Below are 17,637 nucleotides of genomic sequence, written 5' to 3' on the forward strand. Positions count from 1 at the left end.
CGGGTTTTAGATGAGGTGGAAGAGAAAAATCACAAATTCATAGCTACAAAGTTTCAATTCCAGTTTATTCTACGTGCTAGTACAAGCGTTGAGGTGTCAGTGTATACTACTTTACCAAGTTTCCGAATAGTACAATTCTAAAATGTTATAATAGCATGTAACATGAAATTGCTGTTCAAAGCAGAAATGAACCCATTTTCTATGGCAGTTGGTTTTGCTCCACACAGCAGAAAACCCCGCCGCCGGTCCATACGTAGCAAGCAACCAATGAGAGCATTTTGCTGTTGTTGCACATGAAAATGCAGCTTAATTTCTCCCTGTTGGTTCCATGGTCTTAATCCCTCGATCACAGCGCCGTCCTGGCGGCCACAACGTGAGATAAATAACCGGCCGTGAAATGAACCACCCCCACTACCTTCGTTGCCAGACCTGTATGTAAGACCGTGGTTGGTACCACCACTTAAATGGGTTCGATCACTGATCGGTGTAACATACAGTTTAGTGGGTTCGACGCGCTTTTGGATGGTTTTTTTTTGCATTCCTGGGGGTACGACTGGTGAGACGAGTTTGGCAAAACAATTCTGAAAATTAGAAAAAGAAAGGTTTTTTTTGTCTTTTGGATCTTTTAAAAAATAGTTATATTAATTCTTTGATGCACTATATTGCCGTTATTTTGCGAGAGGAATTGTTCGATTGCGCGCAGTCCGAATATGCTGCAACTGATCAGGATTTACAGCCGCAAAACGAAAGATTTCCCACCTAATTTCTGTGCCGCTGGTCCTTTGCGTTTTTTAATGTATTTTCTGCATTCCTGAGGGTTCAATTATTCTAGAGAGGGTTATACAAAAACCGTGGAGAGTACATTCAGTAATGTCACTTTGGAAAGAATGTTGTCAAAGGCTATTCAAGCGAATAGCTACTTTGTTGGGTTTGACATTTTTCTTCAGCATATGCACATTTTTCAGTGTCAAAAATATTTTTATTTCACTTTTATGTATTCGGCATTTGAATGATTGTCGATAAGTAATATCGATCACCCAGACGTTTTTGCATTCACGTAACCTACGTCATTTATTCATGATAATGCATCAGCGTTGACATTAAAATAAATCAATTTTTGAATCTAATATAAACATGATGCAAGAACTGTTCAAAATTGTTTATGTCTTTGATCACTGGTGTGTATGATAGTAGAAGGATTAAGACATTACGTTTATTGTTGTCTGTTATATAAGAATTATACATTTTTCACAATTGTCACTCAATCAACTTCATCGGGTCTTACGGGATGTGTTAATGGTATAACTGACTTCTTTTTAACATCCCTTGATAAAGCTTTCCGCATATCTGAAACAAAAATAATATATAATAATAACACCACCATAATTAATAATTAGATCCCTTGAAGATTATTAGATAGAAGTTTATTCAAATTGCAAGCAATGACTTTCTTCTCTTTCTCCTTATCCTGCTGAGGGACATTATCAATCCGAAATTTAATTTCAATGTGATTTACTTTTTTTGCCACAGATTTGTTCAGATAAATTTACTGTTTTATAATTGAATATAAGTTAAACATGCGACTAACCATAAGCATCTTCATCTGGATCACCACTGTAGTACTCTAAAACAGTTCTATAAACAATATATCCCAGTTCCTGATACATTTTTATTGCGACTTTGTTACTCACTCTGACAAAAAGGTCGACAAAGTAGGCTTGCTTCCTGAAACATTGTTAAATTTTATATATACATATATATATAGAATCACTGTTGCATGCAAACCTTTCAAAAGTAAAATAATGAGAAAGTAGTGCGTACTTTTCTGATACTCCTTCCAAGAATTTCATTAATGTTGCAGCTAGTCCTAGCCTACGATAATCAGGAGAAACAGTAAGAGCTGTTACATGACCGTGCCAATTTTCACTGTGACCTTCGGCTTTTCCCATAACTGCAAAGGTAGTATAGAAGTAAGGGATCCAGTGCTAATACTAGTAGATTTATATAAAATTCACTTTGGATTTATTGTTAGAAAATTTGACTTTTCTCATTTATAGGAACTAGACGCTTTCAACTTTCCAGAATAAATTTTTCAGTTATTTTGTGGCGTAGTAACTAAAGATAGTAATAAATAATTATCGGATATATTTAACTATTATTGAACTCATTTTTCAATTCTTCGAAACTATCTTAATTTTATATCAGCTTACTTACTATAACCCATAATTTCTCCAGATGGGGATTCAGCGACTTGAAAATACTCAGGCCAATGGGCCAGGTACTGCATGTAGAATGACAGTCCATACTAAGATCGAACCGTTGAGGATATATTTAAAAATTGAATTGAAATAAACATTTCCTAAAGACAGATAATCTTATTTCTTCTTGTATATCACAATTAGCGATACAAGTGGAATAATGCAGCATGTGAAAGGATACTGTTTCTGTGAGTGGATCCAAATTCCTGTTTCATAACAGATACAAAATATTAAAATATCATAATAAAGATTACATTGCATTGGTTAAAGAATCCATTCGAGCTTGGATAACTGAAGTTCACTGATAACATGAAATGGCATCAAAGATTCAGATTTACAGTATGATAATTTGTTTTGATACAAGTTTTGTACAATGCATTGAAGTTTTGTTATTGGATCAAAATATTTTTCAGGTTACATTTCGTGTAGAATCAGTACTTACACATTGTTGAATTTGAACATATCATCGCAGGTGAACGGCCTTAGAATTGACATTTTCTGTGCTTATTTTCTAGAACAAATTACGATGGAAACCTGTGTAAAACGTTATCTTATTTTCATCGGGTTCTCACAAAATGAAGAATACTAACTTTGAAATGGTTGATGTTTGACCATGTATTGGTGGTTCGTTTTGCGATCGCGTGTTTGCGGTTCTTGATAGTTCCTGTTTTCGTGTTAGAGGCACAGTTAGAGGGCAGACTAGGGCAGGCACAGAATTCTTTTAATTAAGTCTTTTTCCTTTTGACCGAGCCTTTTTTGTCACAGGGGACACAATTGAATGCTACAATTAAGCGCAAGGCTACTGCGTGCGATCGCAAGATGGCACTAGGCGCAAATTATACATCCTTATTCCTACGGCTTATTTCACAAATAGTCGATCGATCAGGTGGTACGTGCATCGTATAATTTGTATCCTAACCTAACTTTTTTCGATCAAGAGGATCAAAAGAATCGTGAGAGAATCCAACCTAACACTAACCTGAAAAACTTATGCGGTTACCAAAGAAACCGCACAACGCAACTTATTAGATATAAATTTATTTTAACAGTTAACGCCGTCTATTAGAAATATTCATTAACGATGTTCAGAACCATACGTTTCGCGTCTCTGGTAAGAAATTTCGCAACCAAACCGGAGGAGATTGGAAATCTTGTTAAGGTGAGTTAAAGTATATCGAATAACAACTTCACCTTGAGTAACTACTTTCGTGTTGAAAATGATGCAACAAATATAACGTTTTCATTTCTCCAGAAATAATGGCATTGCAGGGCTAGTAGCAAGTTACGTTACTGATTTTCATTCCCTGTTTGACATTTTCTATTAAATGACTGTTGATGACAATTTTTTACTGCATTCGTATGGTGTGTCTGGATCTTACTTGCGTTTTGCATTTTACAATTCGCATTTCAATATCTTAATCAGATCGATGATATTGTTACTTATTGTTTGGCTTACTGTATAAGAATGATATGAAAATTTAATACGCAGTTTCGACTAATTGTAATAGGCAAATATCTTCATAAAGTTTAATATTTATATTTCATACTTTGCAGCCATCAGTTTTAGTCATGTGAATAATTCGAAACCAACAAACTCAAAAATTCTATTCCTTTATAACTTAACAACGAGGCTGTGATAACAACAAACTTTCGTTGCTATACTAGAAACATACAATATCTGAAAAATTCCGTATAATATGTTGAATGAAATTAATTGCTATCCAGCGAGCCATTCTGTTAGCCACTTTGTCTAAAATTCACATGTTGTTTCAATAGCATTATACGAAACAATATTTTTTATGAAGTTTGCAGATACTGGTTCTAACGACGCAAACAATTTAGCTGTACATCTATATATTTTAAACCAAAATTTTGACATTCTTGTCCTTTTTAACTGGCATTTCTATATTATTACAAAATTTAATTTCTTCCGAGGAATATAAACTGAATATTTCAGTTGACGAGTTGAATTCTCAGATGATTGACAATTATGTAATACAGAAGTAGCATAAGCTTAGTGTTCCATAAGGGAAACATAATACTTTTTGTATATCACACTTCTCATATTTCTTATTTTTCGTCTAAGATTGAAATTTCTAAATTACGCCTTATAAAAAAAACCAATAAACTTGAATTGATATTTTGCTTGTTTCTTTTGACATAACTTTCTGAAGAATGATTATAAATTTACATACAAAGCGGTAATGACAATATAGAGATTAACTTTTGTAACATTACTTGGCTTTTTCTGTGTTTCTCAAACGTTTGTCAAAGAATTTGATGTGTAAACAGATGTTCATTCTCTTTGTAATTCTTAACATCTTGAAGATTATAATGCAGTATTCCATTTTTTCATTTCAAATCCAACAGTAATGCATATTCGAGGTTTCGTTCATACTGTAAACATTAAAAATTTCAATTTTAGACTAAGAATAATATACTTATAAGATAAAGATGAAATGTGGAGGACTAGTTTATTTTCGTCAACTACACGTAACAAATGTCAATAGTGAATCACCCAGTGATATTTATTATTGTTAATGATATCAGAGTTCTTTTTTCATTATTTAGGGAAATAAAGTAGTAGTTTTTATGAAAGGCGTGCCAGAAGAACCAAGATGTGGTTTCAGTAATGCTGTTGTACAAATCCTCAGAATGCATGGTGTACAATATAACGCACATGATGTACTGGCTGACGAAGAACTTCGACAAGGTACTAATTGATTAAATTTTTTAAATTTCAGTACCCCAACTCTAGTTGATTCCAAGAAGAGTTTATCCATTATTAATGCTTATATAACCACGTTAATTAGGTTTTCAAAAAATTTATATATGCTATCCAAAAAAAAAAGAACGCACGAAGACTAGAAACTTCTAAGTGACATTCCAATTTATAATTATATACGGTTAACAGAAAACCTTTTAACAATCGCTAATCTATACATTAATTTAAATTACTATCTCTTATTTTAATAACCATTTTTCCTTTGGCGATATTGAATAATACAATGGGTTAGTCAAACGCTATGTGGTCTTTGGCTAACAATCGTTGCGTTGACAATATAACATACGACGTGCTATATGTAATAATCGTTATACTTATATTTTGGTCATGTGTGTGTTGTTACATGTATATTTCTTACAGGTATAAAAGAATTTTCAAACTGGCCAACGATACCGCAAGTATATATAAACGGTGAATTCGTTGGCGGATGTGACATAATGCTTCAAATGCATCAAAACGGGGAATTGATTGAAGAGTTGAAAAAAGTTGGTATTAACAGCCTTCTTCTGGAAACTGGAAAAGAGGCTGATAACACTAAGAAATAGATGCAACGTGTTAATTCTCTGTAAATAGTTAATATATTCACGTTATTGTTCATTTTATTTTGTACCTAGTCAGTTTCTGTTACAATAGAAAAAAAAAACAAACAAATTAAGTTGACACGTGCATCTTTTTTCAACACCCCTTCATAGTGCAACGTGAGTAATGCACCTAAATTATATAAGAGCGTATGTATATTTCAACTTACACCATTACATGATTTTTCAGAGCATGTATATATATTTATGCTGTCCCAACATTTATAAGATTATTAAAAAACTGCAGAGGAATCGGGTGAAATTAGGACTAGGTTAATGAATTTGATTCAAATCCTGATCCATTCGTAATTACATAATGTGTGTCTTGCATTATATAAAATATAAAAATAATTTATCTCCATTTGAATATCACGTCACTCGTGATAATTTACCTTCTATTAATTAATTTCCTTTTCAATTTTCGTCCTCTGAACATTTATATACCTGTACAAGGGATATATTTAGCATAATGTCATTGCTGTTTTTTTCTCATCTTACATTGATATTCTCGATACTTTGTCAAATTTCATTGTCAGTAGTACTTGAATTCGCATTCTGTGATGTTTTGGAACTTTTATATTCATCCTCGCAGAATTTCATTTTGATTTTCTTAGCATATTTAAAAGGAGAAAATCACATACGAAAAAGACCATTGTAAAAAAAAATTATATTTTTCGATGATTTTGTCGCATTCTTTGATGACTCAAATACCGATTACAGTGAACAAATATTTTTCTTGCGTTCAACAGGGCGCTTTCTATTATTTTTTTCGACTTCACACAATACTGAGAGATGTGTTCCAAAAAATCGACATTGTGAACCTCGCTATAGTTTACAATTAAAATAATAAAATTATTTTATACAAGAAACTGCAGCAACTTTTTTGTGCATTAATGTTTTTCGGCGTCTAACCATCCCTTTTTCTACATCTGGAGATATATGAAAAAAGTACCTCCGAAATAGGTATATAAAATAATTTTCTACAAAATCAACCAAAACACTTTTCCATAAGAGTCTGGCCAATTATCAGACAAAACAGGCTGAGTTCGTGGTAAAGTAAAAACTTTACAGTAACCATTTGGTATAGTTAAAATTATCCAGTCATAGTATTACTGATCATTCGGTCGAATAAACTATGACGTAAATTTATGATGTAAAGTATCCAACTTCAATAATTAGAAGACGGAAAAAAGTATCAAATCAATCTAGTGTAACAACAAACTGATCGTTAATTTTTTCGCCATCTGGTAAATCTTCAGTGGTCGCACTGGCTACATTTTTTCTCTATGTATTTGATGGGAACTTGAGATAAATCGAAACACGTAGTTATTTATTCCGTCATACATCTTGCTTCCATCGTATAAATTATACGATATCCGACGCTGGGTTCACCATAGCTTACGGTAGGTATCGTCGTATCGTTTCTCCTGATTCTATGCGTGTTTTCAAAGGAAACAAATGAGTTTTATGTTATATGCATATAAGTATCGATGTGATAAATTTGTCTCAATATGACGTATACCACAGATGGTGTGCCTCTACGCCAATTTTTCTCTGGATCACAATAGCGGAAGGAAAATTACAGTTGAACAAGTATTCAACGTCGGTAAGAAAATGAGAAAATTTGATGCATATTGGCGAATTGTTCAGTGATCTAAGCCCTGTTGATAAAGAAGGTAATATAGTATTGCGCGAGTTAACTCGCATTAATGATCCGGTGTATTTTTATTACTGCAGAGGAATAATGACGTCGTACTATTTTCATTTCACGCCGATATCAGCGAACTGAGAATGGTGGTTAGTCAAAGCCTCAAAGAACGAAGTCAAAGCGGTTACGCCGCGTCGCGGGCGAGGGGGTAGGCAAGGGAGGAACGGGTACGGCGCGCGCCGAGGTCGGTCGAGGGCGGCAAAGTGGGGGGATAGCTTGGAGCACGAAGCGCGCGAGCCGCGAATCGCCAGGGCCGTACCATTGATGCGCATGCTGCGGTGCGCTGCGCCTGAACATGTGCTCTTCGGACATCTACGCATGCCCAGCGGCGCAGTAAATAGGTAGAGCGTCTCACCCGGAACAAAGGTGAATGTGAAGGAGTCACGTGTACGTGGGGATGCACCACGTGGCGATTAAGTGATATTGTGTCACAGAGTAGGTTACATACTAGAGGTAAGTACGACGTAGAGAATAATATCGCCATAAGTTTCGGCTCAATCGTGCGGCTGTTCGTAAACTACATGGCGCACAGAGTACGGTGTGAGCGTCCCGAGTGCAACGCTATGCAACCTGGAGTAGTGGGTCCTGCGGGAAGCTATACATAACACGCAACACAACCGTTCGCTCACGTGTCAACAGTACGCACGAGCCTGAATCGGAGAACCTAGGTGGAGGGATCGGCCGGCCGTGTCAGCGAGAAGCCGGATAGCGGAGGAGGCAGCCGGCTGTTCTGTGGATGAACGACGGAGGGACAGGTGGAGAAAATGCGGGGACCGCGAACCGTCGGTACGTACGACGTCGTTCGGTAAGCCCTCGAGGAGTGAAGGGGGAGGCGTGTAGTGGCGCTTCGAGTGATAGGGGAAATCAGTTGCCGTACGAAATCCACCGCGGTTACACGTGCGTGCGTGATGTTATTGGTCTTCATCACACCTCTGCATAGTACGTTGTGTGTACATACATACATACATTCATTCGTATCGAGACGTCACTGACTGAGGGGAACATCGTATATATTCTTTTTCACGTAATGTGTCGGGCGACCTTAAACGCCGATAGAAAACTCTTGGACACTCAGTTCATGTTATATCTATAGATGAACAATAAATAATCATGTGAGATGTACGTCACCCCGAATGCAAACTGATACATCAATTTCGCGCTCGAAATACACGTATCGTTTCATAATTATACCAAATTATAATATTTACGTGATTGACATACATAGAGTAAAAACTGGAAATAAAACATTAAATATTGCTTATGCTTATTACGATATCCTCGGAATCTCTACTGTACCTATATCATACGTAGTTGATAATAAATGAATAATAAATAAAAGTATAATAAATAAATAGACATATATATTGTAAACTCTTGGCGAGCGTATTTTTCAAACTGTACGACGCGCGGTGGCTCCTTCGGCAGATAAAATAGACTCGTTCGAAATATTGATACTAACTTGGCGATAAGCAGCGCGAGGAAAAAGAGATAAAGCGAAACACGTAGGAGCCAATCAGGAGGAAATCGTTTCTGTTGGCCCGCCGATACGACTCCGCTGAAAGGATGCTGGACTCCGAACAACAGGCCAATCAGATTCAAGCGTTGGCTTCGCTTGACCATGACTGGCACCTACTCGAGGGTGAGCATACGACCTTCGTTAATTTGTTTATTAATTGTCTATATGTGTGTATGTACAGTAATATTCGTCAATACTTTAACCTTCCGGCTAACTTGTTTTCGGTGTGAAGCAAAACGCGAGTTTTGTGACAATAACTGGCGATGCAGCTGACGTGAGAGAATGGGATGCATTGTCATGTAATTCGAATTGAATTGAACTCGCATTTTGTTTCGGACGGGCAACAAGTTAGCCGGCAGGTTAAGGCATTGATGAATATTACTTTACTACATACATGATCTCCTGTCTTCTTTTCCAAAAAGTTGTCCTAAACATTCTTTTTTCTATATTATTTCACCCTCTTCGTGTAAATTGGATTAGTTTATTTATATTTTATCTCTTGTTTATTCTGTACCTCTTGACTTTTCGCCGTTCGATTATGAGATTATCCCCTGTGCTCAAGGTGACTGCGCGAAACCTTAAAAACATTTTTGTGTACCTTGTCTCCGCAACGGTGAATACCGTAAATACGTTCGTCGCTGTACTGTTACCAATAGAGTTTGCTAGTACCTCCTCCGTACCGAAACGAAACATTCCGCAGGAGTGTTGTACGAAATACGCATTGTTTTTATGAATAGTATACTTCGAGTTTTTAGAGGTTTACTGGATTTCTCATGTATCGCCATGCGTACCTACTCGTGCTGTTTACAATATGCACGCAGCTGGACAGAAGTTCGAAAATACATTGCTAAACTACGACGCGTCATGAGATTAGTTTTCCTACGTACCCACATACCTAAATCGTCAATAAAAACATAGCATTGTACCGTGTATCATGTTTCGTTTTATGTATGTATGCACAAGTCTGTGCACGTAGGCATACTTGCAAAAACAAAGAGAGACTTATAGGTAGTTGTTATACTATACTATCTCTTAACCTCGTTTGATCACTGCGGAGACAAACCATTGTGTGTACGAGTTTCATGGTTCATTAGTAAGATTGGTGTTAATCGTAAGTTAATGTTGAGTTTGTCTTTGAATGTTGACTGGTAATCTGCTACCTACGACGTATATGAATATAACTTTCGAATAGCTATTGTATAGTATTGAATAGTTATCAGTAATGGCTATTTAAAACCCGCCTTTTTCCGACTATATAGTACAACGATAAACAATCATCGGGGAAGACGGCTTACCAGATTTGTTACATACACTCTGCATATGCGGTATATTATATTATTGAACTCTTTCATAATCAGACGCTCAACTTATCGTAAGAAAGCCTAATTCAGCTTTGTTAACAATAATTATTAAACAAATTGGATCAGTTATGTGCAGTGCGTATTTGTTGAGCAGGGGTGCTGAAATACCGTATACTTTATTCAAAGCTGTACATATTGAATTTATATATACATTTGACTACAGGTAATATTTACATTTACCTACTCCAAACTTCCAAGGATCGTATATAATACCCGGAGATAATATATCTATACGAGGCCTTCCATGTCAAACCAAACGGTCGATTTCTCTACCCCTCATCGATCCCTTTGCCCCTTTACAAGCTGAAGTATGTATAAAAAGAATCAATCTTGAAGTTTTTAAGATTTTTTCAACGATGGCATGACTATATTGTCACTTATTCGAAAAATGTAGTTTAGAGCAATTTTTTGCTTCGTCGATATGAAAAATCATAGAATCACTAACTTTCTATTTTTCGAAAAGGATTTAACGAAGAAACTTGGATTTGAAAAATTTGAAATGATTCATCGCTTAACGTCCTATTACGTCCTTAAACCGTGTGAAAGGGCAAGAAGAGAAAAATGTTTGCGAAAAATAGCATTTTTTTCCTCGATTTAATATCAAACGATCCCACATACATCCACTTATTAACATTATAACTAACAATAAGAAACATGAATAATTGTCATTTTGTCGACTGTACACCGAAAGCATATGACTCATGAGTTCGTGATGAGTTACTAGGAATACCTACAATGTACGTTGTATTTTAATACTCTAAAATTTTGCGTTTTAATGTATCTGCATGCATGGGTATGCAATAGTATGCATATAAAATTTATACGTTGGATCGTAGGTGCATTTTTTTACATGCGTTTTACTCACTCACATTATTTTAGAAAGAAGAAAAAAAAATGATGTGTAGCATATGACGAGCGCGGTTTTGTAGTAAATGTTACCCAAATTGTGTTACCAATGTCTTCAATAAAGGTACAGATAATATAGGTATGTATAACTGGTGATTCTGACAGCAAAACCCGTCCTATTAAATATGTAATTGCGTATTGTGTGTCAGCATTATTGTACGAATGACCCAATCCTGCTTTCGTAACATGTAATTAAATCGATTAATTAATCGAAGAGAAAAGATGTGATAATATTAGATGTTTTGTTTCCTGCGTATCAATATAGGTATCAATATAGGTATGTATAACTTTGGTGATTCTGACAGCAAAACCCGTCTTATTGAATATGTAATTGCGTATTGTGTGTAAGCATTATTGTATGAATGACCCAATCCTGCTTTCGTAACATTTAATTAATCGAAGAGAAAAGATGTTATAATATTAGATGTTTTGTTTCCTGCGTATCATTGATCAAACACAGAGGTTTCGATCCTTTCGCAGATACCGCGCTCTGCATTCTATTCATTCGAAATTCATGGTAATTGAAAGAACCAATCGTACCATTTTCACGCACTTAATTCTCATAATTGGTTATAACAGAGACATGATTGAATGTGAAATTATACTTTGTTTGGCATAAAATAATAATTCTATGACGGGAGCATGTTCTGCACATTTTTTCATGCGAGTTTTCTGTACATGAAGCACACGTTTCCATGACGGTAGAATAAGTCTGCGAGTGCACATGCGCGCAAGTACAGAAAAACCCACTTTTGACTCGTAAAAGTTGAAAGCGGTCTTTTCTGTATTGCACGCTTGTGCTGTCGCAAACTGATCTGACATTACGTGACACTAACCTCAATTTCGTGCTTCGTGAAAAAACGCGTAACATTCTCTTGTTATACATATAAAGAATCGTGTGGAACAAAGAGGCAAGGGTCTTTTCGCCTCGCGTGTTTGCAGTATTCGTCTTTGGCTCGCACAATCGCACTCGCCTTCGGCTCGTATGCGTGCCCACCTACGACTCATACTGAAAACTTGCGCTTGGCCCGAAAAGACCAAGTTTGCCCCCTTGTTACACAATATGCTATTTTTCCACACGTGCTTGAAACAGGCACTTTCTCTTGCATGAAAAGCAGAGGGAAAATTGCTCATTCCGAGCGCGAATTTAATTACTTCCCTAGGGAGATAACGTGTAATAAAATAAAAATGAATTATTTTGTTTATCAATCATTGTTCTTATGATTAATTCATATAAGTCGAATCAAATATGAAACTTAATTATTTTATTCTCTCCTACATGCACGAAAAAACGGCTGTACATGCACATGTTGAAAAAAGAACGGTGTGCCACAGGGCGGGGGGACAATTATTACCTCGGGTAAAATTATGATGCACTCGACTCCGACTTGTGCGCCATTATCTCAACCCTCGGTAAAAATAGACACCCCCCCCCCTTGCGCAATGTACCATTGTATATCAATTGTTCGACGAATACTTTTCCACCTCCGTGAACATTTAGTGTGCAAAAACTATTTTTAAGTGCTTAAGTATCTTGTGAGAGAAGGAAAAACGGGTTCGACCATGTCTCACAACGTTAAATTAATTAAACGCAAGAAACCTTATTATTACTGAAGTACTGCTAATTACAATGAGATGGAAAAAACAAATATTCTTCGCATTGTAATCGTTTTACGGTTTACGTTATTGCGAGTTCTGCTTTTGTGTAATTATACGCGGTTATCAATATCGGTCTTTATATCCGTTGGAGTGAACACAGGCGAGTGTGTTATTTTTTCAAATCTGATCTAATCATTGCTGAATTTATTTTCACCCAAAGATGCTTTTCAATATTGATCTGTTGATCGAAGTAACTAATACTGTTATATATACTGTAGGGAAAGTGTTGTTTTTAAAACTCAGCAGCCAGAATCGCGTGGTGATGTACACAGAGAATCTGTCTCAGTTTCACTAATTGAGTATATATAATTGAGTACATATACGCCTGCAGTGCTTTTGACGGTAAAATTTGACATGACTTCTTATAGCAATAAACTACTGTTGTAACTATACACGTGGTTTAGATATACTATTTTTCGTTGTATTCCAGCGACAGAGTACCTAAAATTAAGTTCAATTTTGTTTATACACAAACTTGGAGATAAATCATAGTGAAAACACATTCACGCCTTTTCTTCGAGACTCGATACTTCTGTAATAATCGTATAAACATATACTCATAGCTGATACGCAGTTTATGCGTACAAATATCCATATATAAGGTCGGAAGGAAAGAAGAAAAGAAAAGAAGCGATGAGTTTAGCTTTTATTGAATTAATGTACGCGTGTGCACAAATAATATAATGTACAATATAATGCGAACGAATCACACACTAGTATAATCATCGTTATCGGCTTTCGGATAAACTGCAGCACCGCGCGAAAAGACCATGGAGTGATAAAAAACAGCCGGTATGTATGTCCCTCTGTACACGTTTATAGGTATTCTCAATGCATGCGCATTATATCTATCTACCTACACACAATTTATAATATAACACACACATACACAGAATACGATTGTATATTATTCTCACCCGCGTCAAGGACTGCAGTTGATCAGTAATACTCGTATAATGCGACCTAGCTATCGATATTACAAGCTTCTTAACTTTTTGTTTTCACTTTTTCATTTGTGATGCTGTGTGCGTGTGGTTTTTTTCTATTTCTTCTCCTGCCACGAACCCAGTACTAAATGTATCGACCGAAAGTCCAGGCTTTGCGTATACATATACGTACATAGACTGTCCGATGTGTACTTTAGGTCGGTGGTATGTACATATATATGTAACGCTATTTCCGACCTTACGTATATACTGTATAATTTTCAGTCTCGCCATAAAATTGACTTCTTTCTCATCCGTGTCTATATAATATTGATTTGCAAATAAGAGAACGAGAAAACTGAGGGCAGAGATGTATACGCAAATTCCAGTATTAGGACACGCGTTCGATGACGTCAGTCTCAAAAATTCAACGAAAAAAAAAAATTTCTCACGTACTGTCTTGTACAAGAGTCCTTGGAAAATAGAATTTTTTTAACAATATTCTGAAAACAATAATATAACGAAAGTGATGAACAATAGAAAATATATATTTTTATTTTCGTTGTTATATATTGTTTTCTTTTTCCTCACTTTGTTGTTGATGTCTGTTGATATGACAATTTCAAGCAAAATTTCACAGCAACCACGTTACGATATGTAGGTTACTTCACGATAAATGAATCGGTATTGTACGTTATTCAAAAAATCCAACTGTTGCACAGCAATCAGAATAAGAATGAAATGAGAAATTTAAAAATGAAATATCTATTAGAGTGTCCGTTTTTTGGTAATTTCGGAATTTTTAATTTTTTCAATTGCAACCCGAAAATATGTTGATATTATAGAAAAAAATCCTCTGTGAATATACGTGCCGGGAGGCAATTTAAATTTTAAATGTAAAATGCATTGAAATTTTCGATGTTTCTTCATTATGTTTTTTCTTCATAAACGAAAATGGACTCGAAACAATTCATTCGATGCTTGGGAACAATGTTTTTTACTTCCAACTAAATATAGGAACAAAATAATGTAAAAATTATGGTTTTGCGAAATATAAGAGTTTTGAGATTCAGTGTATTATAATATTTTGGTTTCTACGTTAAGTTGAAAGTATAATCACTGTTCTCAAGCATCAAATTGCTTGCTTCGGTAGATTTTAGTTTATGAAAAAAAATATTATGAAACATTAAAAATTGCCCCCTGGCACGTGTTCTGAAATTTTTTTTGCACAATATAAACTAATTTTTTGGCTGCAATCGAAAAAATCCCGAAATAACCAAATGACCTATTTATATGGATACAATTTCAAATTTCGTACATTATAAGTGTATGATAGTTTTTTTTCCGTCTATTCCTTTTTGAAAGTATACCTATATATTTCGTACATAGGATCTCTGTACTTGTACTCGGAGCAGCTTGCACTTCGCGTGCTCCGCAAAGCGTGCAACGTGGTCTCGATTGTGAGTTTTTGTTAGACGTCGCGACTATGTGTACGAGCTATTCGGTATATACGATTATGGTATAGCCGTATAGTTGACTATCATACCTAGGTATCATTTCTGCACATTTGTGTGATATACCAGACCCGTATACAAGTTTAATATATATACACATATAATGCATGTATAATTCGCATATAAGTATGCATAAATTATTCCATTAGACGGCATTGGAAAGGTCTATTTTCAGGGCAATGGTACGAAGGCAATGGCCCAATTGACATCCAGGGACGTAGAGAGCTAAGGTCGCCCCCATCCCAAACTCAATCTCAAGGACCCAGAGTTCATTCACTCTAAAACCGCCTATACATGTCGTTATGTACGCACGTATGGTGTGTGGATTTTTTTATTTTTTTTATACACTGTTTTGTTTTTAATTTTTATACAGACCTTCGATAAGATTTTATCGCGTCAAATCTCTACAATAAATGTCGTTCGAGCTTATAGGAACGGTTTTTATACATATGATGTATTTCGTATATGTTATTCGTTTAGTCACGTAGTAACAAGAAACAGATTCGAATAAGTGAAACCATACCGAGTATTTTGGATTTTAACTTCTATAGGTAGAACTTACTTATCGAAGTATACATTTGAGAACAATTTTAAACACGTGGTTTGTTGTGTTCTCTATTTATATATTGACGAAATGCAGAAGGTGGAAGAAAAGTGCAGCAATTCTTTCTCCAAAAAAATTTCGCTCGTAAATATATGCATTGCTAATCGCAAGTAGTTTTGGTTTAAGCGATTCAATTGTTCGACGAAGGCCTCTCACCTCTATATGTATGTAAATACATACCTAGTGACGCAATAGAAAGTAGTACTGCAAGGTTATTTGTATGTATAAAATGTATAATATAGCGTATGGAATATACTGTAATATTATTTTATAGGTATTGCGATTTTATAAGCTAGCCTATTGCTTTACACGGTATCAAATGGGCGCTGATAAAATACAGATTTTTATTTCCTCTGAATTTCGACGATAATACTTGTAATATAATACTTGCATCGGAATTTCACTTTCTCATATTATGCTCGTCGTTTTACAAGCGAGTTCTACATTTCTCATCAATCTTCTTCCGTGCAGTTTTCGAACCTGGCGATGGCCGCGAATTGACGTAGATCAAAATTAAATTTTTTCTTTTTATATCTTCTTTTCTTTTCTTCGCAACCTTCACGAACCTTATCCGTGAGAGCCGGGAATTTCTGACTGCGTAATACGCGCGTATAACGTATATACGTACTTGTTTATATGAAACGTCCGCTCGTTCATATCTTTTGTACTCTGTCCGCATGTGTGACCATTTCAAAATGTCAACTTAAGGTTGAGAAAAATTAAGCTGCAGGTTTCAACTGGAAACTGCATTTTGTTTTAATTTTTTTTCTTCCGATTTTGACGCGACCGTGAGAAAAAATGACGAAAGAACATCTCACGACGGCAATTTAAAAACATAGGTATCATCATAGTTATAAGGTATTCGATGTAGCTTCGAAATATTTATACATCCTATATATACGTATAAAAGTTAACTATTATACGGAGTTGAAAAAAAATACGATGCCTTTCATTCGATCACTCATGCTTTCGGACAAATTCTTTTTCTCGTTTGATCGTATTTTTTTTTCTTGTTTATTAACCATCAGTTTCTCTGTTCTCAGAGAAAAAGGGGAGTTATTGTAATCGCCCCGAAAGGAAAACCTTAGTTTTTACTAGACCACCATATTTTGAAGTTTAGAGAATCACCTCCAATCATTTTCAGATGGATGCCTGTGTGTGTATGCGTAATGTACGTATGTGATAAATTTTTTCGTTCGACGATATCTCAAGAACGAGTTACCGGATTTCAATGATCTTGATCTCAATGGACGCGGCTTTTACAAACTTAGAACCAATTAGATTCTGGCTCTGACCGGTTCAGTACTTTTTGAATTAGTTGAATAACAAACTTTCAAAAAATAAAGTAAAAATGATGATGTCCTGAAAATGGATTCGGATAAAAATTGGCATCGTCGGGTTTTGTGGGTCGCTGATCACTTAAAGATTTGAATAATTTAAATTTGGTGTATCTAATATGCTGAAAAAAAATAAAATCATTTCAACGTTGATGAAGATTGGGTACTTGAAGGTTTGTTGGGTCGCTAATCCCAAATCTAACAATAAGGTCAGATCTGCGAGATCCAAAATGGTCAATCCAATATGGTAGAAGAAAGAATTAAAAACATTTGAATTTTGGTAGAAATTAGTAGCGCAGGTTTCTCACCGATAATGAATCGAAGGTCATGCTTCCTAAATTTGTAATGACAAATCTATCGTGGTAGTTCGAAATTTTAAAAGATCGTCGTATTTTCATGTAACATGGTGCCTGAGAACTTTTGAAACGTTAATCACAAATCGAAATATGTAGTTTAAAATTGGAATCGGTTATTAATATTTTTTT

General features: G+C 35.4%; 4 protein-coding genes across 6 annotated transcripts in view; 3 read left to right on the top strand and 1 right to left on the bottom strand.

Moving 5' to 3' along the window:
* LOC124184988 (fasciculation and elongation protein zeta-2-like) overlaps window positions 1-17,637 on the top strand; it is a 296,636-nt gene that overhangs the window by 200,870 nt on the left and 78,129 nt on the right. The gene's annotated exons all lie outside the window — the stretch shown is intronic.
* Window positions 1,200-3,003, bottom strand: LOC124184977 (N-alpha-acetyltransferase 20). Of its 3 annotated transcripts, XM_046575270.1 has the most exons (8): window positions 2,849-2,996; window positions 2,701-2,769; window positions 2,440-2,464; window positions 2,215-2,305; window positions 1,822-1,951; window positions 1,692-1,725; window positions 1,589-1,624; window positions 1,200-1,347 (listed from the first exon to the last, which is right to left on the bottom strand). In XM_046575270.1, exons 2-8 carry the CDS (start codon window positions 2,751-2,753, stop codon window positions 1,294-1,296), a joined length of 423 nt encoding a protein of 140 aa, XP_046431226.1. In that variant the 5' UTR covers window positions 2,754-2,769; window positions 2,849-2,996; the 3' UTR covers window positions 1,200-1,293. The 3 variants fall into 3 exon arrangements, with proteins under 3 accessions (XP_046431226.1, XP_046431224.1, XP_046431225.1); XM_046575268.1 differs by having other exon boundaries at window positions 1,589-1,725; window positions 2,849-3,003; XM_046575269.1 differs by having other exon boundaries at window positions 1,589-1,725; window positions 2,701-2,969.
* LOC124184982 (glutaredoxin-related protein 5, mitochondrial) lies at window positions 3,308-5,703 on the top strand. The gene is made up of 3 exons (XM_046575278.1): window positions 3,308-3,417; window positions 4,830-4,971; window positions 5,404-5,703. The coding sequence occupies exons 1-3, from the start codon at window positions 3,340-3,342 to the stop codon at window positions 5,586-5,588; spliced, it is 405 nt and encodes a 134-aa protein (XP_046431234.1). The 5' UTR covers window positions 3,308-3,339; the 3' UTR covers window positions 5,589-5,703.
* The window catches only part of LOC124184948, a 51,099-nt gene continuing 41,319 nt past the window's right edge, over window positions 7,858-17,637 (top strand). Inside the window, exon 1 of the mRNA XM_046575213.1 lies at window positions 7,858-8,968. Coding sequence (XP_046431169.1) covers window positions 8,893-8,968 — 76 coding nt within the window. The 5' untranslated portion in view covers window positions 7,858-8,892. The remainder of the gene's footprint in view (window positions 8,969-17,637) is intronic.

Source organism: Neodiprion fabricii, chromosome 6 (assembly GCF_021155785.1).
Source record: "Neodiprion fabricii isolate iyNeoFabr1 chromosome 6, iyNeoFabr1.1, whole genome shotgun sequence".
Classification (NCBI taxonomy): Eukaryota; Metazoa; Arthropoda; class Insecta; order Hymenoptera; family Diprionidae; genus Neodiprion; species Neodiprion fabricii.